The 24994-nt window shown below is 37.3% G+C and overlaps 1 protein-coding gene across 1 annotated transcript; it reads right to left on the bottom strand.

Annotated features, from left to right (window-relative positions):
• Positions 1–256: 256 nt before the first annotated feature.
• SGTB (small glutamine rich tetratricopeptide repeat co-chaperone beta) lies at positions 257–24977 on the bottom strand. Its single transcript, XM_069776581.1, has 11 exons — positions 24834–24977; positions 23438–23564; positions 18261–18364; positions 17417–17486; positions 13559–13658; positions 11156–11260; positions 8212–8350; positions 8062–8124; positions 5881–5918; positions 5540–5623; positions 257–4106 (listed from the first exon to the last, which is right to left on the bottom strand). The coding sequence occupies exons 2-11, from the start codon at positions 23535–23537 to the stop codon at positions 3995–3997; spliced, it is 915 nt and encodes a 304-aa protein (XP_069632682.1). The 5' UTR covers positions 23538–23564; positions 24834–24977; the 3' UTR covers positions 257–3994.
• Between the last annotated feature and the right edge of the window lie 17 nt (positions 24978–24994).

Raw genomic sequence — 24994 nt, forward strand, 5'->3', positions numbered from 1 at the left:
CATATTGGCACTTAGCAACCTTGGTTAGTTTTGACAGTATTTTACTTAAGGCTTTCCTGTGTATAAAATCTTTAAGTGTAGAATTCAATTTTAAAATATTGGATAAATTGAGGGAATGAGTTCATAAGAAAAAAAAACCTATATCCTGCACATCTAATAAAATGCAGAGCAACCAACATAAACAGGTATTTTAAAGAAGGCAATTTACCTGTTACTCTAGATATACCAACAAACTAAACCAGTAAAACCACAACTATCCAGACAAAAAATGTAAATAACTTTATTTATAATCTGTTTCCAAGTTAAATGGACACAAGTTGAAGGAGATGTAACCATAAGGTAATAAGAGGTAGGAGAGATACAGAAAGGGTAGACAAGTTGCATTTTGCCAGTATGATTTCTGTAGCCCTGAAACAGCATGTCAATCCAAAGCTGCAAACTTAGTTCTTTCTCAGTATGCATGAGTGATTTTACTTTGTACTTGTTACATAACAAAAAGTGCAACTGAAACAATTTCTAAACTGAATATTTCATTAGGTGTCTTTATGATCAGGCATATTTAGAAGAATATAATTCCATGCAAGCAGGTTACAGGAGTTTACAAGTTGAGTGCAAAACACTTTTTTCTCTAACGATTACCACATTTATATGCTGATGGAATAGTAATGATACAAACCCAATTAGGTGTTAAGTGCATATTTGCTCTGTTGAATGACAAACTGCAATTGACCTTAAATTTAAGCAGTATTTACGGGGATTGTGGTTTACCACTTGATCTAGCAGGATGAAAAATTTTAGTGCAAAATGAAGTGCAGTTATTACACAGGAAAAGACTCCTTCCTCACCCTGTGATTAAGACATATTGCATGCCTGCAAAACAATCTAGCCTATTCAAGGCAAAATAGACTTTAGCATAAATGATCCCTCTGTTCCTGGTTTCAATGGAAAAGCATGTAATAACAGCTCCTGTTATTGGTTTCACTGTTTTTATTTAGGCTATAATGCCCTTTCTGTTAATGTACAAGAAACAAAGAATGTTTACAAGTTAAGTATTGTGCCAGTTGTAGCACATTCCTAAAGGGTTAGCTACTGCCATCAATGTTTTAATAAATACCCTAGTTACATATTACCTGTACTGGAGTAAAACCTAAACATGACAATATTGTAGTGTGTGAAATGAAAGTTATCACTCTATAAAGATGATTTTAAGAGTAGTTTTCAGATAACTAACCAATGCTTCATTCCATTTAACCTTGGGGATAGTTCTCCTATAAATCCAGTAAGCTATAAGGCTTGTACTTGGCACTACAACTTCTACAGCTGGTCTTTGACTATGATCATATCTTGTAGCTCTTAAGGAACTCTCAAGAGGTTCTTGACACTCTTTCTGTCTTAAAGTAGAAAGGAAACTAACCACATGATGATTGCTGTCACAAAGTAAGGATAAATTGTGTGAGAGAGATTGCAGTGCTGTCCAGTCCACTCTGGATTTATTGGTTCCCCTTATCAAAGTTAAGACTCATTTTGAGCAGTTGAAAATATGAAAGAGAGAACTATGAAGTTTAACAGGAGATATGCTAGGAGCAATGCCTCTCTCCTGACATAGCACACTAAGCGATGTTTGTACCATAGCAATAGCCCACCCATAGCCTCCATCTATTTTTCTTGTAAATGGTATCCTGTGCTATTAAATGTAACTGAAGTAGCAGTTTTCTTGAATGCATTAGACTTGGGATCTGAACTACCTCTGAAAGAAGATCCTGTTAGGGGTTTTCTTCTTTGTCATCAGATGTTAAGAGTTGGGGTTGTTCAGCCTGGAGAAGAGAAGGCTCCAGGGAGACCTTATAGCAGCCTTCCAGTACCTAAAGGGGGCCTACAGGAAAGCTGGAGAGGGACTTTTTACAAGGGCATGTGCTGACAGGACAAGGGGTAATGGCTTCAAACTGGAAGAGGGTAGATTTAGATTAGATATCAGGCAGAAGTTCTTTACTGTGAGGGTGGTGAGGCACTGGAACAGGTTGCCCAGAGAGGCTGTGGATGCCCCATCCCTGGAAGTGTTCAAGGCCAGGTTGGATGGGGCTTTGAGCAACCTGGTCTAGTGGAAGGTGTCCCTCCCCATGGCAGGGGGGTTGGAACTAGATGATCTTTAAGGTCCTTGTCAACCCAAACCATTCTATGATTCTATGACTGCTAACAAAAGCTGCAAGTCAGAAGTTGTTACTTCGAAATGTATTTAATGTAAAGCTTAAGTATCTCTACAGCCTCAAAAAGGTAGCTACAGCAACTTTATATAGAGAATTTTAAAAAGCATTTTAATGCTGTGTATAGGCAAGCTCTATTGAATAAAGTATGAAATGTCTTAAAGTTAAGTAAGTTGCTCTTTACCTCTTTATTCAACAGATGTAGTACTGATTTCCTGGTTTTGTGTTCTCCAATTCTTTTCATTTCTCCTTAGATCCAGCTGCATTCCCCCCCCAGTTTTAGTAGGGGAAGACTCACACAATAGATGCACAACTAGCATTTGTTAGAGTCAAGTACATGACTTAACCCCAAATTTTGCATTTGATTCTACCTGAGGTGCTCTTTTTTGACAAGATGAATCAGACATTATGTCTGAGTTCCAGGAGTTCCTGTGTATTTCTCCATTTTGGAGTCTACTGTTATTCCTCCACATACATACCTTCTCCAGTCTAACTAGCCAGCAGACATCACTTTCTCTTAGGAATCAAAGCAGGCTCCTCAAATTAGTTTTGATACACAAAGAGGAAAATGTGAGTGTTGAGAACCTCCCTGGAGTAAAAACAAGTCTACCTTGTACCAGAAAGCAGTGTGAACAGTAAGCAGAATAAAAAAAGTTAACATAATAAAAATATAGAAAGACAGTGGTCTCTGAAAGAATAAGATTAACTGAGCAAGATAAGCCAGGGTAGGAACAGAAATACTAGAGAGTGGAAAAATCTTTAACTTGGCCATATAACTATCACTTAAGATAGATACATGTAATGAAACTTAAAAAAAATCCTTAATTAAGACAGTGATTTACCACACCAGAATAGAAAAACAGAATCCTTCTTTCTAAGGCAGTTATTTCTTGATAAATTTTCAGTACTAGTTATTTGTACAGTCACAGGATCAGTTTTAGCTTATTACAGTTAAGAATTTTAAGCTTATATTAAATACTGCATACATACAGAATGTAATACAGTTTGCCATGCCTAGGAAAATAGCGCCATAATGCTGACCTCCAGGGCTACCATGATGATTTGAGGGTATACATGGCAGTAGAAAAGCCTAAAACTTCTAAATACTCTTTCCTTTCCCAAGCCAAGTTCCATTTTGGTTCTGTGTATTATCCTACTCGGGATTAGTGCCTTCTCTTTCTCTACAATTTGTGGTACTCCTTCATACGCAATCATCTCCCTCCCTCCTGCCCAATGAAGCTGAAAAATATTTCATGTTAATAATAACAGCCCCTCCACAGGCTTAAAGAAAAAGACTTTTCAGGCATTAGTTTCAAGTACATTCTATACTCCAACACTGATCTATGCTCATTATAAAAGGGCTGATCAGATGGGCCTGTTGTTTCACTATTTGACAGGGAATACAGCCATAATGACCTTCACTGTAAGGATAACATGCCTTTTACACTAGGACTTTAGAAATAAGCTGTTATGCAAGATCAGCCCACTACAAAACTCCTCTCCACTCAATAGCCCTGGAGATCAATCTAATGCACATACTCAAAATTACTTGTACTTAGGGATTTTAATAAACCACCTATTTAGCGTAATTTTCAGAGGATTAACTATACATAAATGATATGTTCCAAGTTATGTGCAATAGATCTGTTTAACAGATTTATTCTTGTTTGCAAACACGCACAAAGAATTTTCTGTCTTCTATTCAAGCAGAAGAGTTACAATGGTGCTTTTGCTACTAACTATGTATGCATTTTAGGGTTATATGCCATTCCAATTCACATGCCTCCTTTAAGTCAGGAATGCTCTTCAGTGCTGCCACTGAAAGATCTGCTCCGGACATGATTTCTCAGTTGCTCTATGAGCTCTGGATTCTGCTGCTGTATCTGTTGTGCAAACTGCTGCCCCCTGTGTTGAACAGTTTTAAGTAAAATTAACAAGTAAAAAAACCTGACAGCAGCATTTGTAAGAAAACAGGATATCCCAACAAAACTGAAAAGTGTATTATATAAAAGACTAAAGATAACTTGCTGTACAGTCTTATCTAGTTAAAGTCTCTCCAAACAGGATTATCATCAAATCTTCATTTTCATTCTTTAGAACCACTACTTCTACTTGTAAACATGGAGGAAAAAGTATTACCTTACTTGGTAAAACTAAAATCTAGCACCAAATGCTTTCCAGTGATTTGCTCCCTTCTTTTTGAGAAGATCCATTCTAGTTGTTTAAGATAACTACTCTTGTAGTTGAAGTGCAACGTTGTATTAGTTTTTCCAGAAATACAGTATGCAGCTGCCAACTTGTACTTGTGAGCAAGATGTCATTAGTAGAAAGCAAGCATAAAATTACACCTTTATGACTTGTATGACTGAAGCAATGACAGATCCATCTCTGTAATAGTTGTAGCTTGAGAGTTAAATTAATAGGTAAGATTAATTCCATGTAAAAGATAAGCATAACACTGGTTTACTAGAAAATGCAAGTAAAACTTATTACTTCATGAATAGCCTGGCATGGCTTCTTTAACTTCTGCATTTTGCCCAAGTAGCAAATTATCAAGACTCCTTTAAGTCACAGCACAGGTTGAAGGGAAGTCACCATTTCCATAGATCTAGGTGTCATGGTTTTTGTAGAAACAGCCCTTGATTTTGTGGGGGCACATTCCTGTCTGTGATGTGAATTATAAATTACTTTTGCCCTGGAGGGGCAAAACTGAAAAATAGTTTGAAACAGGCTAGCATGCTGAAATAAAGTAAAATTGTATGTCCTTTAAGAGTTCTTGCCATATAAGCAAATGGCATGTTTTTGTGCAGACTCTTCCAGATGGATTATCTCTATTATACTATAAAAGACTTTAGTTCCGTTTTTTGTAAAAGCTACTCTTCATTTTATGGAGTTCCCTAAAGCCTTCCTAGTCTAAATGGAGGGATGCCAGAGCAGAACTTGTTGCAACATGTACTAAGTAAATCTGTAGCTTTTCTAACTAGTGTCTGGGATATTAGGTAGTAAATTTATCAACACAACTTGAGAGCATGTGTAGGATTACTTAAAGATTTAAAGGAGCATTTTTAGTAAGTGGCATTTAGAAAGTGAACAGTGTATAAGAACCAGAAAGTGAAACTGAGCACACACAGTTCAGTCATTCCAATTGATGGAAACATACAAAGCAAGCAAACAAGATAGTGAAAAATAAGTCTTCAAGTTTTCAGTTTTAATAATAATCAGGCATACAGTGGGGACAGGCCACAGTATAATTGGCTTGACAGTATCCCTTTTAAACAGATGTTGCACAATAACGCTTCTACAAATTTAACAGTTAAAACTGTGCAATTCTTACTTACGCGTGGATCAGGCTGGACAAATCCGACAGGCCACCAACACCTGCAGCAGGGCCACCAATGGCATTTGACATCATCCCTGACATCCTGGAACAGTTAGCACAGTGTTGGCATTGGGATATGCAGGGACCTTTACAGTATGCAATAAACTGTAGTTCTTTTTTGAATTGCTGGGAGGAAGTAAGCTGCAAGAGGAAGAAACTGCAGTAGTTTTATTTACAGTAAGCAAAAATAAAATTACATTTTCAGGAATACAGTACTGTGCAGAAAAGATCCACCTTTTCTCGTATTAATTCAAACCCCTAAAGACATTTGTTTTAATGGTACTCCATTTTAATACTTACAATTGTTGAACTTGAGGATTCTGCATTAAGCTTGCTGCCTAGAATAGACAATATATAGCTGAAATTATAACACATTTACTACTTAGGCACCACTGAGGAAAATGGGGGAAAAAACCCCAAAAAACTACATGCTGTATTCTATGTTTTATTACAAAATTAAAGTAAGTTTATGTGCACAGAGACATATGGTCCCCAGCAAAAAGAATCATTACAGGAACATATTTCAAGGATATGAAGCTGAGACAACTGGTTATATGTTAGATAAAAAATAGTGGTTACAGATTCAGATGTGAAAAATACAATAAGACATTAAACATAAAACCCCAGTACCAGAAAACTGGGCGCGGGGCGGGGGGGGGGGGGGGGGGGGGAGATTAAAAATTAAGACTTCCAAGGACAAAGGTTTTCTATTGGGCTTTTTGGAAAATGGTCTGTATTTTGTTGATTCCCAGCCTGGATAAATCAGTTTTGCAACTACTATTACTACTGGGTATAAACTGTTAAGATTACGGCTGCAAAATCTTGCAGAGTAAACCAGACTGTGGACTTATCTTTGTAGCATGGTTTTGTGGTAACATATATCTTCTGTGGTAATTGCATATCTTCTTACTTTGTAGTAAGTATGAGGTTATTTAAATTTCTCATTCATAAAATGCCTCAAAAATTATATTGTGTTTACTATAGTGTAAGGGTGTATATGGACAGATACTATAGAATAAACCAGGTGATGTTTTAAAGTTAGTAACATAATTCCTACAGAAATCAGTGTCTGTATGAATACAAGACTAATAGGCACAACACGTTATTTGCTTATTCACTCTCTTATTAAAGGTACTACAAAAGCCAGATATGTACAATATTCATTTTATTGATCAATATATCTCCATACATATATATATCTCTATCTCTCAAAAGTAAATCATCTGTTTTGTCTAGTCTACAGTTGGGTATAAAACACCAAATTCAGGTCAATTCTATGGGTAATGTAGGAATTTTTTTCTTTCTTCTGTCAGTTACAAGTCTGATCCAGGTTAGGGGTCCAAAATGGAGTCTAGAAGTAACCTTCTCAAGGTCAGACACTAAGTCAGTTTTTTTCCTTAAAAACAAAACTAAACAAAAAACTACACCACAGGAAAATAATTTATTTGCTCCTGGCTGAATGCCCTGTGTTCTATCCACTTGATCAGCCATCTTCTGGAAATGATGCAAAAAATCTTTCCCTCATAGTTAGCTCCATACTGAAGAGTACATCTTTAACTCTAAACAGATGCAGCCTGTCTGTAAGTCATGTGGCCAATGAAGTGGTACACAGAGTTCCGGTGCTATTTAATCACTAATGCCATCAAAGAACTTGCTCACTTCTTCCTTGCCCACCATCTCTATTATTTGGACCATAGTATCAGACCAGAGGTATTGATCTCTCTTGCATACAGTGCATTTCCACATGGAAGCACTGGTTGAAATGTCCTGTCCTAATGAAGCCACCAGAGAGGCAGTAAAATTTTAACTGAGTTCTCAAAGGAAATTTTGCAATTTTTTCTCCAAATTCTATTCTTCAAAGTTAATTAATACCATTTAGCTAAGAAAGGCATGCATGGAGAAAAACTACTGAGGGACAAAACCACAATTTGCCATTTTACTGGAAGTAAAGGAATGCACTGTATGTCATTTATACTCATTGTTTGCACATCTCATGAAATTTTGCACACTTAAGGATGTCAGGGATAATCTGAAAGAGTAAGAACCGAAAGGTCTCCTGGCTAGTTCTCCCCAAGCAGAGTTACTTTAGTCTTGGGTAGACTGCACCTGAGTCAACTGCTATTCACTTAAGAGTTGATTTCTTTGTATTCATTGTTAACTGCTATGTGGTAAATAGAAATTTTCACCATGCTGTTGACAAGTGTTTTACTATCATGCCATTTATAAAAACAGCATAGCTAATCTATGCACGTTGCTGTTCATAAGTAAGATATAATCAACTCGAAATAAGACAGGCATTATAGGACATTACTGCTTCACTTCTTGTTCTGAGTGTAAAATGGCTTAGAAAAATTTAAATTCAGTATAATGAAACCATTGCCATTATAATAAGCATTAGAATTGCTTGTGTTATTAAACAAGAGTCATTCTTAAAACTTCAGTTTTAAAAACAGTATAATGTAAAGCTTGAAATATACTCACCATACTAATGAAGGCAGGATTGTTTATCAAGCTTGCCATGTCAAAACTCAGTCCAGTTCCAGTCTACAAACAAATTGCAATTGAAGATAAGTTTACCTACAAAATCCCAGTTAAAACTGTTGTAAATAAATAGATACAGAGCTAACTTACAGGACTGGACATGTCTCTTAGTTTCTGCTCTGCTATTTTCAAATTTGACTTATAAGAGTCATTCTCTGGATCAAGATCCAGTGCTTTTTGATAACTGGTAACTGCTTCTTCATATTTATTCACTGAGGTCAGAGCCAACCTAATGTGAAATAAAGAAATCCTGGGTAGAACATAAATGACTATCAAAAGATAACGATACATTTTCTGTCCTAAGTAAAACAGTGTCTCACAACTAATTTTTAGCCTGAGCACTAAAGCAAGTTTTGCTATTGTGCTACTACTTAGTGTAAGCACTTGTTTTTGCAGAAGAGATGATCCCTCAAGAACTCGTCATGCATTGTCTGTTCCATATATATGCAAGTTTCATTAAAAACTCCTTGGTATCATCAAGTGATTTAGTCTGTATTTGAGAGCACAAGCTGGATCCAGCATCTGTGACTTTTTGCATAAGCTCAGGAATTCCTCTGTTTCCTCCAGTCCTTTTGATCCAAGACATTATTCAGAAGCGTACATGGGTAAGTAGGACAAAGATACTCTTAACATGAGTTCTGCAGCTTCAAGAAACCAAATATTGGAACCACAAGTTTCACCATAACGAGATTCTTGTCTACGGATCAGTGCAAGGTTCTCCTTTCAGATATTCTACTTCAACAGCTTGACAAATGGGTTATACAGGATAGTAGTAACATCTGTAAGATGCTGTAAGAAACCCTTGTATCAGGGAAGTCTGCTTAATGTTTTGAAAAAGATTCTTCTCCAGCAGCTCAGGAGAGCATAGGACAGATCTACTAGTTTTGAAACGGTATTTGTTTTCAAATTCGATTAGCTACTACATTTAAAACATCATCCTTCTTTGAGCTCTTCCAGAAGTCCATCTAGTTGCAGTTTCAATTCTATCTTCTACTGTCTTTTCAATTTATACTGACCACTAAACTAAACTGATCTTTTTGACATTTTGTGAAAGATCTGTGTAACCCACATTCAACTATTTAGTACTCCAGTCCCCCTTTACTATGTGCTGAGCTACACAGACTGGGTTGATAAGCCTGTGCTAATGCCCACTACCAGACCTTACTCTTTTATCCCAGGCAAGAGAGCTCAATGTGTTGATACATCAGTCACACTCATTACACTCAGTGATAATGAACTCAGTAACAGTATGAAACTCCAAGAGTTTCCAGTAACGCTCCTGGAGGAACCCACACGACATTAATGTATTCTCTCTTAAGACAGTTACTCCCATAAAAAACATTCTCCCTTTTGGTCTATTAACTTGCCAATATAGTGTCTGACCAGACAAGAAATGCAGTCTGGTATTTCTGTGATGCAATCGTGGTTTTTTACAGAGAAAGTATGTAAAATTCGGCTTCTTGGAAACACAGTACAAGTCAGAACAGCAGGCAACAGTTTCTTTGCTCACAATTCCTACCCAGACAAGTGCTCTTTCAGGGTCATGCTGGAAGTATCACTTTAACTGTCTATATGGCTCCCATCCCTGCATATTTCTGTGGCACTTCCGCATCTTTCTGTGACATATAAAGAGCTTCTGTCAAATCCCGAGAAAAACTGATCTGACTGCATTATGCAGTCAGAAAACACAGCTTTCTTATACAGACTTTTTGTTGAGAAGGTTTATGCCAATGCCAAATGTATTATTATATCCATCCGCTGAATTAAGCAATGGCTTGTAGCTCAAAATATAACCTCTATCAAAACAACCAGACAATCAAAAAAAGAGAGGCTTGATTGCCCAAGAATGATCCCACTTACTTTGTGTATCAAAAGGCACACTGGTCTTACACCCAAAACTCTAAAATAACCTCCAATTTCCAACTAAGTCAGCATCTCACTGAAATCAGGGGATCTCAGGTTGTGCTATAAGAAGAAACGATCTGAAGATAGTTAAATAGGACAAAACCAGTTCAACAGTCCCTAAAATTTCAAAGTGAATTAATCATCTCAAAAGCCAGTCAGGCTATATTTGTATTGGTAAAATAAACTGTATCGTGGAAAGTTGTCAAGTGATAGAATTCCATCATCTCTGATCTTAAATAAATGTCCTCTGGCATGGTTTTGTCCCAGGCCAGTAAGCATTATCGCAGACAATTTTGGGGCATGGTTCAGAATTTAACACAGGCAAATAAAATTTAGCAATAGGCAGTTTCCGTTCTGCAAACTGGATTTTAATAACATACACATGGGCCATTTTGTGCCAGCTGACCCAACAAACAATCCCAAGCATTTTGTAATTTACTAGTATAGATATAACCTCAAAAGCCTTATGCAGCATTCAGCCCATGCCCACAATGTGTTTGGTTATTGAAAATATGAAGCTGCATATCTTAGAAGAATGGCCCTTCACTCAAGTAGATATCTCATTCAGAACACTCCTGACATTTTTTTTCAGGTAGCACTTAATCAGACCCACCACCTAAAAAGGCTATACTGTTAATCTCTCAGACTTGACTGAGAAAAACTACCAAGGACATAACTTAGTCTTGCTAAAACATCTGCTTCCCAAGCGCTATTGAACAGAAAAATTAAGTCTCTATTCCTGCTAGTGTGAAGCCCAAATACTTTAGGATTCTGTTCTCTAACAGCATCATTAACAGATTCACTGTTCCAACTGCAGATTTTTGGTTACTCATAAATAGGTAGGAGGTAGAAAAAAACACATCATGACTTTCTAAACTAAATTTGCAATGTTGATAAACTGAAAGAAAAAAAAATTGCAAACTGATGAAATCTGATATGGAAATGCTAAGATCAACCACATATATAAAAATTAAAACTGACAGCCTGATAGGGTCATCTTCAGAAAATGACTACACTTTCAGAACAAGAATGTCAGCCAAGTAAAACAACCTAGCTCCACTTATTTCGGAAAATCTATGGTGATTTACACTTGGGTCTTCAGTGTTTACTCAGACTTTTATTAGCTTACCCCATTCTCCCATACGCTTTGCTGTACTTTGGATCTATTGCTATGGCTCTCTCACAATCCTTTATTGCTTCACTGTAGTTGTTGAGCTTACTTTGAGCAGCAGCCCTAAAAGGAAGATGGGAGGGAAGGGAGAAAGCTTTGTCAAAAAGATAATAAAAGAAAAAACCCCAAGCTTAAATATTCACATGTCCATGACTAACTTTAGACTTCTTTGATCTTACTGACTTTTCATTCACTATTTAGGCAATGCCTCAGCTTTCCTCAATTAAGTAGGACAAGGAAATGTTCTGAATTAAGTATGTGCTTAAGTGCATTGCTAGACTAGGGCTTTGGAGAACACGCACTCGCCTTTAGGACACAAAGGATAAATAATTCTAAGGAACTGTTTTAGATCCAGCACATGACTATGCACAAAAATCATCATAAAATCTATTACAAGAAGTGAAACTCTCAAGTAGTAATTTACATAAAATCATTGTTTAAGCAGAAGGATTTTATACAGTTGGCATTTTCCAGCAAGAAGTATAGTTTTACTGCCATTCAAAGCAATGCTGTGATTTGCATGTTTGCAGGTAAATTGGGATAACATTTCTCAATAATCTCTGAATTACTAAATTACAATTGCATGTCTATATCAGAGAAATACTAAATGTTGTGGACATTTATACAGTAAGATTAAAGACTTGCCCAAATTACAAAGTACATTAGAACAGATTAATAACCAAAACTTTCCCAGTTTGAAAGGTCTCAAAGCATTCTAATTTGTTCTTCCTTGATTAAAAAACTATAGTAGAAATGACACTATTTCCATTGCATAAAGCATTCTTTTTTATTAGGAATGCTAGATGCTACAATCATCACTATATTCAATCCCTTTTCCTGTTCTGACTTTGATTAAAATATCTTCTGAATGGGACTACTTATGTATTTTAAATATTTAGGCTGCTTAACAGTTGTCCAACTCCACAGATGCCAGTGAAGATGTATGGATAAAAGCTGGGGACAGTGCTTAGTCTCTCGTGTTTGAACAGAAAATGTTTTTTCCGCGTTTACAAAAAATTTATACGGCCAGTTTAAACTTCGAGGGCATCTCAGCTGTCTCTTTTTCTCACTGCTGTGTGTAAAAAGCAATACTTTTGAAGGTGATACATCTCCATTGCTCCCAAACCAGCTTAAGAAAGACAAGAATAAGGTCTATATTTATTTAGATACTTCATCACCCACAAAACTCCAAGCAACTGCCTGTCTTCTTTTAAATAACTTCATGCAATACTGTGCTTACTGACACTAAAATTCATTTTGGTCCTCACAAATGTGATATGTGATGATGTAATACACATCAGAGTGAAGTATTTCTGCTCTTGCCCACTACAGATTTGGTGCTTAAGCCCATTCTACTGAGGAAACTTCCAGTGATTTGGGGAGGCTTTTGAATCTGGTCTTTTATTTCCATTTTATACCTAAAATCACTTATGTCATCAGTTTTCTCAAGGAAAATAGATTATTTACACTTTGAACTGCCATCTTAAATATGTAAAATATTAGTAAACTGTGCATTTCTTTTGTCTTTATGCTTGCCATGAAATACTGAATCTTTCACTTGTATTTATCACAAACTAAACTCTGGAGTAATGGAAGCATAGCTCCAAAACCAGAAAAATCAGCTGGGTACAGTGCCACAAGGCTAGATTGACAGTTAATATATCATTCTGGTAATGGAGGCACTGAAGACTGTAGTGCAGAGTAGCTCTAGAGACAGGCTAGTTCCAGCAGGGCTCATGGTCTATACTACCTTTGCTCTTATGCTGGTGTTCTGGGCAGTATACAGAAAGAGCATACTTCTGCTACTGGGTTAACATGCCCTTCCAGACTTCATCTGCTCCCATGTCACTATGTCTTTACTATGGTGAAGATTAGATTATACAATGGAACCACAACAACAGCCTTGTTATTTTCCCACGTCATGCATAAAAATGCTGAATATTTATACAATGCTTGAAATCTCCAGAATGGTATTCCCACATTGATGATATTTTTTGCAGGCACAGTCAATACTAAATAAGATAGAGATGGCAGCTGAGTCACTAGAACACCAGAAAAAAAGGCTCTTGCTATTCTCAACAGATTGGGAATCACAGCCTACGTTATGATTTAATATAGACAACCTAACTCACAAAAACCCGATCTCAAGTGTTATAAGTAATTTTAAAGCCCATATAACACCTTTAACTGATACAGATGTGCTGAATGAGCTGACTTTTGCTTTAATCTTTTACAAATTTAACATGATAAATTTCTGAATAGTGGAGTATTCTAGCCTCATGTTGTTTTGATCTAGTTCACAATTTATCTTTAAAATGACGTTAATTAATTTCAGGAATGAAAGGTGTGTATTGTTTTTACCTGTTGCAGTAATAGACTGCATTGTTTGGATCCAGTTCTATAGCCCTAGTGTAACAATCCACTGCAGCTCCATAATTTTCTTCTTTCATATGATTATTACCTGAAATAAATTACAAAAAGCTCTTAAGTATTTAAAAGATACAGTGCTATGTATGAAAGAAATAGAGCAGCCACATTATAGTATCTATATAAGGTAGTTATGACAGCACTTTTTTGAGATACATTCTTTTAAATAGAATTGGCATGGAATAATGCAAATAAAAATATCTACTATATCTATAAACTTCATTATGTACATTGTAGTCCACCACATAAACCTTCCCCTTCTCATCTTGCTATTTCACACCTTCCAGCTAGTTCCTGCTGTTAAGCAAAGATCACTTTGTTGAAAAGTGTAATTTTAATTGCAGTTCTACTCTAATACAGATTCATCAGTCTTAAGTATCTTTGCAAGCCTCATAATCCAAAAGGCTATATATTAATTCCTTTTTGGTCTCATTTTCTCACATGTACCTACAACTTGCTTATAACTATCCATATAACATGGTAAATCAAACAAAAGCAAAACTAAGCACATAAGTCCCACTTTTGTGAAGCCACATAATTAATTCATTAAGGTAATGAGAAGTATGTATAGGACAGGTAATCTAAAATGATTCAGAGGTAACGTTTCTCACCAACAAAGCTCAGAACTTCTACTCTATAACAAAGTTTCATATTTCATATTTTTTAAGTCCAATGAAAAAAAAAGAAAAATGTAACTTTTCTATGGAAAGAAAATTCTGGAGTAAGGTCTTTCAAAACAAAAGATATCTTACACATTGTTTCTTTCCCAATTTAGGGCAGTCCTGGCAGTTTCTTTCTTTCCTGATGACAAAGTAGTAGAGAAATAGTCCTAGTTCAGAGTGCCCAAGCTTAAGGTTGTCCCTGGTCCTGTAACTACGGATCTTTGGCCTGCTAGATCCTACAGAAGCCTTGGTTTCCCAGAAATGTCAAGAAACTGTCAGGAAAATTATAGACTTCCACTGACGTCCTTGTATTTTGGCAAAATATTACAACCCTCTCCCAAAATAAGCAGGAGAAGAGATAAGTCAACAGGTTACTATACAGATGTAGATAACCGCGTAAGCAAAGGCTGGAAACGTTCAGTCAGTGCAGTAGAAAGCAAAAGACTGTGGAGCAAGCAGTCCTAGATGCCTGTACTAAATGAAAACAACTATACTTACAGTCAGTCACTTGTGAACACGGAGAGCTTAATAAACAAAACCAGATTTAAGTAACTATCACCCAGGTAGTACAAGATCACCTCTTCCCAACAGTGATACACTAGACTGTAATTATAGTCAGCAATCCCTGCCAGTGAGAAGGCAAACTGAAACTGTAATTGCATGTATACTTTCAAAATATACACAGAATGTAACCCTATCTGTCTCATTTCTACAGGCTCACCGTCTACACATCTGTCCTTTGATCTAAGGTAAAGGTCTGTACACTACATCCTGTTGCCAAATAAAAGACTTGCAAGTCAGCAGCACTCAACAAGATTGCAGCAGCTAACATTTCTCTAAAACAAAACTGCCACCAATGACTATCAAAGTTGGAGTTTCTGATACTGCTCTGAACTAAAGATGACCTGGGGTACAGGGCTAAGTTGGAGCTAGTATCACTGGGTGCCCTTCTTGCTCTCTCTCTCTCTCTCTAGCTCAGAATTGGCTAAAGCAAAACAGAAAAATAGCTAGACCTACTATTTCTGCTGAGATTAAGCAATTCCGGACAAAAGGAAAAGCAAGTGTCATATTTTATTTTAATGCCAGACAAAAATTCTTATGGCAAAAAAACCCCACAAATGGTTATACTTTTGAATGTGTGTCCTCAATAACGAAAATACTACCTATTGTTATAATTTATACTGTGGTAATACCCAGATCTTTTTAGGATCAAGCCACTGTTACACTATAGAAACCTGCACATAATCTGTGCTCTTACATAGTTCACATTAAGCCAAAATGGCCAAAGTGTTAAGTGATATACAAGGGTAGGCAAGTAAATTCAAGTATTTACTAGTCTGGAGGGTATATTACTTCCTGGTTTTATAATGACCAAGAAAGAAAACTTGGCTATCTGATTTTGTTTTGCCATTCATTAGCCAATTTCTACAGGTACTAGGGCTGGTTTGACAGCAGAGGAGCAGCAGACCGGTGCCCACAAAGGTGAGGGAAGTTACTCCTCTGGTAAGGACATATAGATAGAAATGAGGAAATGACAAGTTATAGAATTACAGTATTATAGAAGATATGGGTCAAATGGAATTTCCCAAGTTATCTAGTTTATCTCCCTAACTCAGGGCAGAAAATACTCCTAACTGAAAAGCATGATAGTGGTGGTAGATAATACGTGTGTGAAAACAAGAAGGATTAATATGACAGAGCAGCATTAGAAAAGGACAGGAAGTTTTAATTTTATTATGGGAAATTAACCTGAGGCATTTCAAGCATTTTCAAACTGCTTACTAATGCCTCTGATAACTGACACTTTAAATGGCCCTTCGTCAAAGTTTAGACCCTTTCAATTTTTTCAGTAGAGACATGCAATTGCTTTAGTAACACCACACGAAGACTAACATAGAGCATACATCAGTTTCATTTCCTCAGCCTATTTCACAAACCCCTGTGGGACAACAGATGACAAGACAGAAGTCACAGATTTAAAACAGGCATTGCTGTAACTCCCACACCTGGAAAGTGCTGAATATCTCTAAAGACCCATAATCATACTGAGTGCTACAGGTACTCTTCACTTCCCATGAGCTGACAATAACAGACAGCAAAATGAAAAGCCAGCATGCACAGCACGTATCTTACAACTTACAAACTGATTTTCGCTTGTAACCTAACCTTGTTTGAGCTCTTATCCTTAGAATTAAAGAGCAACTTCAACAATTAGGAAAACTTACTTTGTGAGCCAGTAATGGACTGCATTCCTGACTACAGATGACCAGTTTTAAGATAAGACAGATGTGGAACTCATTCTCAAAACCAGTAGAAATTTTTCCCCATCATTATCCTGAAATTTCTGAGAGGATTACATCTGCCTCGCAATTAGAAACTTATTTTTCTATAAAAGTCCAATATCTGAAAATCCAACAGGTCATAAGAAACGTGATTTATAAGCATCAATCCACCTGATAACAATTTGTATAAGTTATCAGTGCTACACGCCTTCTTTTTTTTCCACTTTCTTTTGTGGGGGAAATAAAATGGATTCCTTCTTGGGTAGCTTTAGTGAAGGTTTCTGTGGTACAGCTGCTTTTCCTCGCATAACAGCAATAACATCTATCAAAGGGAAAATAAACAACTGGCTTTTCTGCAATCTTTATACAGCACACAAATTATTTCACATATGTGAAACACTAACCCTAGTAAGTTCACAAGAATTTTTCCATTGGCTTCAGCTGGGCCAGCAATTTACCAATGTTTTAATAGTCAGCTAGCACATAATCCTTGACATCACATAACCTTCTCAATATAAAGCAGAAACTTGTATAGCAATTCCATGGACAAACAGAAATCTATAATTACCAAATAATAACTGTTCATTCTTTAAAGCTTCTACTACTCAGGAATGATGCCCAAGACTTGACATGCTATCGCTTAGTTTTTAAGCAACCTCCTGAGCAAGGAAGAGAATATTTTCTTCTGTATTTTCTTAAACCCCAGATGGAGCAAATCACTTAGCCCTCTTACAGCATAACAATCATCAGAGAATATAAGATTAAGTTCTTGTGCGGGGTGTGTGTTGCCCAGCTGCTATACTATCACTATCCAGGATAACCCCAAAATCTTCATGTTTATGACGAACCTTCATCCTTCAGTTGGTCAGCCTTTTCAACATCCTCCGGTAAAGAATCTGAGAGAGGCAGCGTGTCATTCTGTATGTAAACAAACCAAAATTTTTTAAATTAAAATATAAGCCCTGATTTTATTAAAAATTTCTTTCATCCTGGGAAGCATGTATCAACAAGCAACCAGATTTTCTGCAGGGCACAGGAAGTACAAAAGAACTAAACATCACTGAAACATCTGTAGAAGAGAAAGATAGCTTGCTTTCTACTACTAAAAAAACCTTATGGCTCACCACACATTTTAAAGAAGTCAAAGGGAAGAGAGCCGATATGTCTCTACGTTCTTGGTTTTCTTACGTCTGACTGTCCTATTTGTCTTCATGGTGGTTCCAGTGCTTCCTGTACTGGGGATCCTAGATAACATGTATTATTAGTATGCATTTCTAAGGTTCCCATTTTAAGATTAGTGTTCACAGAGGTGTTTTTAAAACTGAACAACTAAATTATTTCCAGAAGGGAGTGAGAAGCATCAGCAAACCATGAATGACCTCAAGCACTTCACAGACATTTATCTCCGGGAATTGCAAAATGCTTAACTGAAGGATAAAATCCTTCAAGTGAGAATGAGACATCCACTGTTTAGTAATTTTCTATATGGAACTGTCCTTGTCTAGCTGAAATTAATTACTCCCACTGCCCGAAAAGATTCTCTTTCTGCTAGCTTTTACGGAATTTTACTTCTTCCATATTTTCCTGAAGTTTCCACAACATTTTGACCTACACAGCACTTTAAGGTTGTCTATACAATATGAAATCTTAGGACATATTGGCAGAATAACTCTAGAATCTAAATGATCTTACCTTGTGAAAAGAATTTGTGAACATTTCTATCAAATGCTGTGGAGGTGCAAGATGAGTATCTTCCAGATTAATCTTAAACACAGTCTCCAGACACTGAATTGCAACTTACAAACAAAAAATAAAAAATATAAGTCACCAGTTTCTCAATAGAAGTGTAGTTTCACTGATTTATTTATAAAGCTGTTATTCACTTCCTTATTCAGCTAATAAAAGTAGCTTTTTGGAACATACCATCAAATAGAGAGAGGCTATCTGATCCCCATAGAATTGACTTGCTGAAAAATACTATAATCTATAGAGAATCCATACATAGGTCAGCCATTATTCTTAAACCAATTTAAAAGTTTCATTTCAATTTTTTCAATCATTTAATGTTTTTTTTTAACATAAAAATATGAGGATTTAACAAAAGCACCACAATTCATAATACATCTATGCATGTGTCACATACCCCATCTCAAAACACCACAACTGCCATATATTTCTGTGGCATAATAGTTGGAAGAAAATGGCTCATCTTTACTGTGAAGAGTAAATGCAAGATACTTATTACTTTCATTTTTTTTTGAACAAAATATATTCATTTGAAGACACTGTTTATTAATAAAATGCTTCATTAATCACAAGCCTTTATCCTGTAAAAATATGTATATCTGCAGTATCCTTTCCCATGTTCTGTTGTGTAAGGATTAAATGGCCCTCCCAAACCTGCAATAATGCAAATATACTCACAATAAGCAATTCTAAAAAAAGTAGAGCCAAATACCTAACTGAAGTTTTAAATGCGCTCGCCTACTTCTAAGCAAAAGATCAATGGCAATTACTATATACAATTCTGTATATATATCTGTATTCTGTTAATTATAGTATCTTGAATTATATAATTATTTTCCCTATCATCTTGAGAATCTAGTAGAATGTTTTTATTAAGGTGTATCATCTAAATGTTTTAAACTGAAAACTGAGGAGGAACAAAGAAAAGTTTTTGTAAAGCCTAGTTTGAACAGGAAAATGACCTTTTTAACTCGAACTATAGATAACCAGGAGTAGCTGAATTCAAATTAAGTATCAGTAAAAACTGAATCTTAGAATTTAAATTGAATATCAGTCCAATGTTAATATAATAAATAAAATTTGAATTCTTATTTGCATCATAATGAACCCGAACACTGACGCAAAATTAGAAAAGTAAAATTACTGAAAGTTAACAACAGTAAGGCCAGTTTGAGGAGCCTATTTTCTGTGTCACAGCTGGGAGAAAGGGGGAAAAAGTAGAGTTGTAAAATAAATAGTAAAACCTGGAAGATGTAATTTTCTAAAAAATTCTGATAACATACAACAGAAATTATTCAGAAAAAAGTCAAGTATGATACAAAATTAATGTTGATAACATGTAACAATTGAATACATTGCTAAATATGCATATAACTTGCTCCTATATCCTAAAAATGCTAAAAATGTATCAATTTGAAGGGTTCTAAATTACCCAGTAAGAGTACTGCAGAATTTGGGTTAAACTCCTTTGTCTCCTGCTATGTACAAAAACTTAATCCTTGTAAAGTAAGCACTGATTATGCTGAATTCTGAACTATATATTAATAGTACTTATTACCAGGCCTATCATAAAATCAGTGGAATTACGTATCTTGTTTTTCCTTATCTGACTTAATTTAAAGCCACTTGCGATAGTATACTTACAAATTTTTCCCTCAAACTTATTTTCACCTAAAGGCATTCCCTTTCCCTCATTTGTAGTTATGCATAAATTTAAAATATAACCCCCTCCTTTATTTGTCTCAAGGTATTAAGTCTGTGACACCAACTCTCTATCATACAGGAGATTTCTGCAAAGTGCAGCAGTGCAAATTATGCTTAAACAAAATACTCCTGAGTATAGTATTATCACTAGTAAGCATTTCCATGAAATAATCAGTTGTTACAGTGAACTCTCACATTTCTCCTTTAACTGAAAACTGGAATTTATAATCCTTATAATCTATCTATCACAGGTATAACAAAATTAGGAACTCTTACGGGATGAATCCATAGGTTTAAATAATAACCATTGGTTAACATGCAAGCCAACAATAGAAACCTGTGTAAAAATAAACAGCCAAAAGAGAAACTTTTCCAAATCAGAAGATGTATTAAGTTGTGACAAGATCAGTAACTACCTTCTTTTAGTGTGATATAAAAACCTGACACCAGTAAAGGTAAAGGAGTGAAGACTTGTTTTTGTCTGAAAAGTATCTCAAGACACTAGACTGCCAGCATCTTATTACCCCATTATCAATGTGAGGCACTGTCTACAGCCACCAGCCCGATATTATCAGTAAGTTGGGAAAGACTTGCTGCACGATGTGAGCTATTAATCTAAGATTTTTCCCGTGTCTGATTTCAAAGGCCAAAATTATCCATTCTCCCTATTATCTGCATCATCACATACACTTTCAGAGGCATAGGCAGTTTCTGAAGCTTGTACTGACCACCTTGTTAACCAGTAGAGATAACTACCTCCCTGCTGTACACCTGGGGCTCACACAAACACCTACTAGCTGACAACAGGAGCACTTGGGCTATGCTGGAGCCCAGCTCAGCATCCCCAGTGCCACATAGCTCCAGGACTTCTGCTGTCCAAGCACAAGTTGCAAGCAACATCAAGGCATCACAGCAGCCATGCAGGCTGTTGATCATTGAATAATGAATATTAACTGGGTTGCTGAGGCCCCTTTAGTACTTGGTATTTATCTTACACATAACCTTCCTCATCTCAAGTATTACATGCATCCCTCACCTTAAGGGGCGCATTCCACTGTTTTGGAAACACTGCCTTAGAGAAATTCATTGTGGTACATTAATCATAAAAGTAAGAAAAAAAAAAAATATCACAGCTTTGTGCACGTAGCAGAGTTTCTGCTCTAATCCCACAGAAATAGGCGCTATAGACAAGAAAAAAATAGAAACTGTAAACAGGAAAGAAATAACTGCCATTTAAACACACTGTCTAAAATATAACTTGGAAGAAGTGAAGTTTCTAGTTCATACAATAGAGTTGAGCATCAACCATCAGGGATCTATATCACTGCTGTAGATCCTAAGTTGTAGGGGAGTATATTTCTCTGGTCTACCTTTCCCTGCTTTCTCTAAATAAGGCAATTTTATTCATCATGCAAGTACAAAATTCCTAGAGGAAATTTACACTATCATTGACATCGCTATATAATTCAAACATGCAGAATGCAGGTTATCAATATAAATGGAGTTGGAATACATGCTAGACTTCTATTTTGATAAAGTCTCAATTTTATTTGTATTGTTCTAGTTCTTTTTTTTTTGTGGGGAATGGGAACTGTTTAAATTACTTCCTGGCACAGACACTTAATCATACAATGTTTTATCTTTTCATAGACATCAAGTAGGTACATAAGGTACCAGTGAGAAACAACAGACAAATTGTTTTATCCCTTATGTCTCCACCTAACATTAAACACTTCAAACACGGACTTGGGCTATTGCTACTCCACGTGCACTAAAGATATTTTGCACAACTAAATTGAGTCAATTATTCAGAATGTCTGCCTCCTATCCTCTAACACACAGCATATGGTACCATGCTTTTGGCAGGGTACAGCTCTAAAATTATGATTTCATATCTGTATTAAAATGGTAAATTTTACATCGGCATTTAAACACAACCGAGGTTTTATAATATTTTTTGTTTAGAAAACACAATCTTAAAGCCGATTCCTTCATATAGACATTGGCTAAGGCTGCTCTGTAAATTTTCAGTCATAACCCAACATTTATCAGTTTTATTCTAAAACCCAAAGGAGTACTCTTCATTTCCCATTGTATGATTTCCCAAAACATTGCTTTTTTCATCAGCTGAACATCATCATAACCTGATACAGGTTAAATTTCATAGGTGACTACCACTTTTCAAAAGTACAAAACGCTCCAGACTCTGATGTAAAACCAAATCTTTTGGCTTTTTTTCTTTTGCGAGTATCTTTTGAATATCATGACACAAATGTTTCTTTCTTGCTTAAATTAGTGAACAACTACACTGTAAAACCAATAGACAGTGGAAAGAAGCACACTCCAAGTTTACCTTTTTAAGTTTATGCCTCTGAGGGGCAGGACTTGTTTTGTACCTCAGGAAAGTCTACTCTCCACATCTCAGATTTCAGGTAACTCAGGGATCAACTGCCTGGATGATGCTTATTGCACTGCTGGTCCTAGACTTTCCCCTCTTACCCCCAAATTCCTCCTCTGGCTGAGTGATACAACCACAGACTGCTTGAAAGAGTGCAGAGGTCTTTTAAATAGGTGCTATGAAAAGCTCATTGCAGAATTAAGACTTTTTGTTCTTCTCTTGCTTAATTCCACATTGTGATACCACCTGCCAAGAAGTCTCCAGGAATTAGGGAAAGGAATAAGAGCAGTATGAAGGAGAAAGACAGATACTATAAAGTTACAAAGGCTTAATGAACATCTGTCAACAGAGGAATACAGATAGAAGTCCATCTTTCTGTAGCTGTGTATATAGAGAGATGGGCTTGGATGTATAATAGAAACTATACCATACTGAAAATATTCACTGCCATGCACTATTTGGAATCACTATTCAAGTGAAAAAGAAATGCAATTTATTTATTTTCCATATTCTTAGGACCACTTAGCTTTCTCTCATAAATTACATGGAATTCTTGCAAGTATGAAACGGGAGTTCTTCCCGTATAACAAAACCAATATATGGTAATTGTTTTACTTCTTCCATGGCCAGCACAGCTAATAAGAGACACAAAATACAGAAAGAAACCAAACATGAAAGTAAAGAGAAAAAGAATCAGCAGGCAAAAATTTGTGGGACACATACACAAATCATTACCATAGTCTGCATTATAGCACTGCTTATCTTGATGTGAATCAAAGTATCTGTTGCTCAAAATTAAGATAGTATACATTTTGTAACTTCAGGACATTTTTTAAATGAGAGATGTTTTAAAATTAATAATCTCAAAAACATTAAGATTGTGGTCTTGTTCACAGATAATATTTGGTGGCAGTTTCATTTAGGTCACTCTACTTTCTGTGATAATAAACATCAAGCAATTTAACACATGGGTAGGTATTATACATATACATATATATATATTCGCACCTTTGCCACTTACCTTCCAAGCTTTCTTGTTCATCTGGAGTGAAAGTATCCATCTGACTCTGCTCTCTCAAGAAATGGATGACTGCATAAACCAAGCGTTTGACTGATGACATTTTGAAATTGATGAATTTCTCCTAGGTCTTAAAAACAACAGGATCTCTTATTTCAGAAAAATCAATTCCTGGAGTATTCCAATCTCCCACTGACCTCAGTAAGAAGTACACACAATATACAAAAACTTATCCTTCACCAGAAAGCCTAATAAAGCAATGCCTTGAAACAAGTGGTTAAACTGCATGGATTAGGGAGAACCGCTACAATCATTTAGTCCAACTATCAGCAAAGAGCACAGATTTCCTCAGATTCATTCCCACGGGGGAGTTCACGAAGGCTAAAATAATGTAGCAACTTCCTTTTTTTTTTTTTTTTTAATAATTTGGATTTTACTTCTGAGAAATATGCGCTTGGAAGCAGGAGCACATGCTGAAGTCAAAATCAATTAAAAAGCCACACTGATAAATATAATGGCATAAAGAAACACACTTCAATAAAAGGCATTCTATTCTCTGACACTGTGCTGCTGAACGGTTTATATTCACTTTGGACAAAAAACTGGAACACTGTGACCTCAGTGCACACTTGTGATTAGTGACACTACTGGCTGAGTCTGATTTGCATTCAGCATCAGCTGGAAGTTACATAACTTGGCGGAAAATTTTAGTTCCAACTTTCCAAGTCATTTTTCCTTAAACCGTTTCGATTTAAAAGGGAACAACCTTATCCAGTCGCCCGGGAAAAACAGGCTAAAAAACAAGCGTTAAATGAACGGCAAGACCAGGGCCAAGAAGCCTCGCTGAATTGTTTTCTCTCTACACCCCCCCAGCAAACCGACGGGCAGCCAAGCCCGCGCCGAGGAACCGCCGCTGCGGGGACGCTGAAAAGGCGGCTCCCCGCCCGAGGGGCGGCCGCCGGGGGCACACACCCCCACGCAAGGGCCGAGGAAGAGGCCGCCGACGCGCCCCACGGGACGGGCCGCACGGCGTGCCGCTGGCGGGGGGCGCGCCCCCACGGGCACGGGGGGGAGGGGAGGGGGGACGGCGATCCCTGCGCCCCCCGCCCACCTCCCGGTCCCGCGGCAGGCCCGGGGCCGCTCGCTCAGGCCCAGAGGACAGGTCTGCCCCGCAGAAACGAGGCGCCCCGCCGCCCGCGGGCCCCCCTCCGGCACCGCGGGGACAGTGGGCGCGCCGTCCGGCCCGGCCCGCCGCCTCAGGCCCACCGAACGCCCGGACGGGGCCCGATCCGCCCCGCCACCCCCGAGCTGCGGGGACGAGACGTTCCGGGGAGGCGGCTCGCAGCCTCCCCGCCCCCGCGGAGCTGCGCTCGCCACGGAAACGGCGCATCGCCCTTACCGTGCGAGACGCGGCAAACGCCGTCCCCGTCCGTGTCCCTGTCAGCGCCGCCGCGGGCGGGAGAGACGAGGGGCGCGAGGGCGGGCGGGAGGAAGCAAGCGGAGGGGGTAGGCGCGTGCGGCGGCTGCGCGCGCTCGCTCGGTAGCGGCGGCGAAGGGCGT

The sequence above is a fragment of the Haliaeetus albicilla genome, chromosome Z (genome assembly GCF_947461875.1).
Source record: "Haliaeetus albicilla chromosome Z, bHalAlb1.1, whole genome shotgun sequence".
In the NCBI taxonomy this organism is placed as follows: Eukaryota; Metazoa; Chordata; class Aves; order Accipitriformes; family Accipitridae; genus Haliaeetus; species Haliaeetus albicilla.

Coding starts and splice junctions, on each gene's coding strand:
- SGTB (XM_069776581.1), bottom strand. CDS start 23,537: ATGTCATCAGTCAAACGCTTGGTTTATGCAGTCATCCATTTCTTGAGA. Junction 13,659..17,416: donor TGACCAACTGAAGGATGAAG/GTTCGTCATAAA, acceptor AATTTATTTCAG/GTAATAATCATATGAAAGAA. Junction 8,125..8,211: donor TAAGAGACATGTCCAGTCCT/GTAAGTTAGCTC, acceptor ATTTGTTTGTAG/ACTGGAACTGGACTGAGTTT.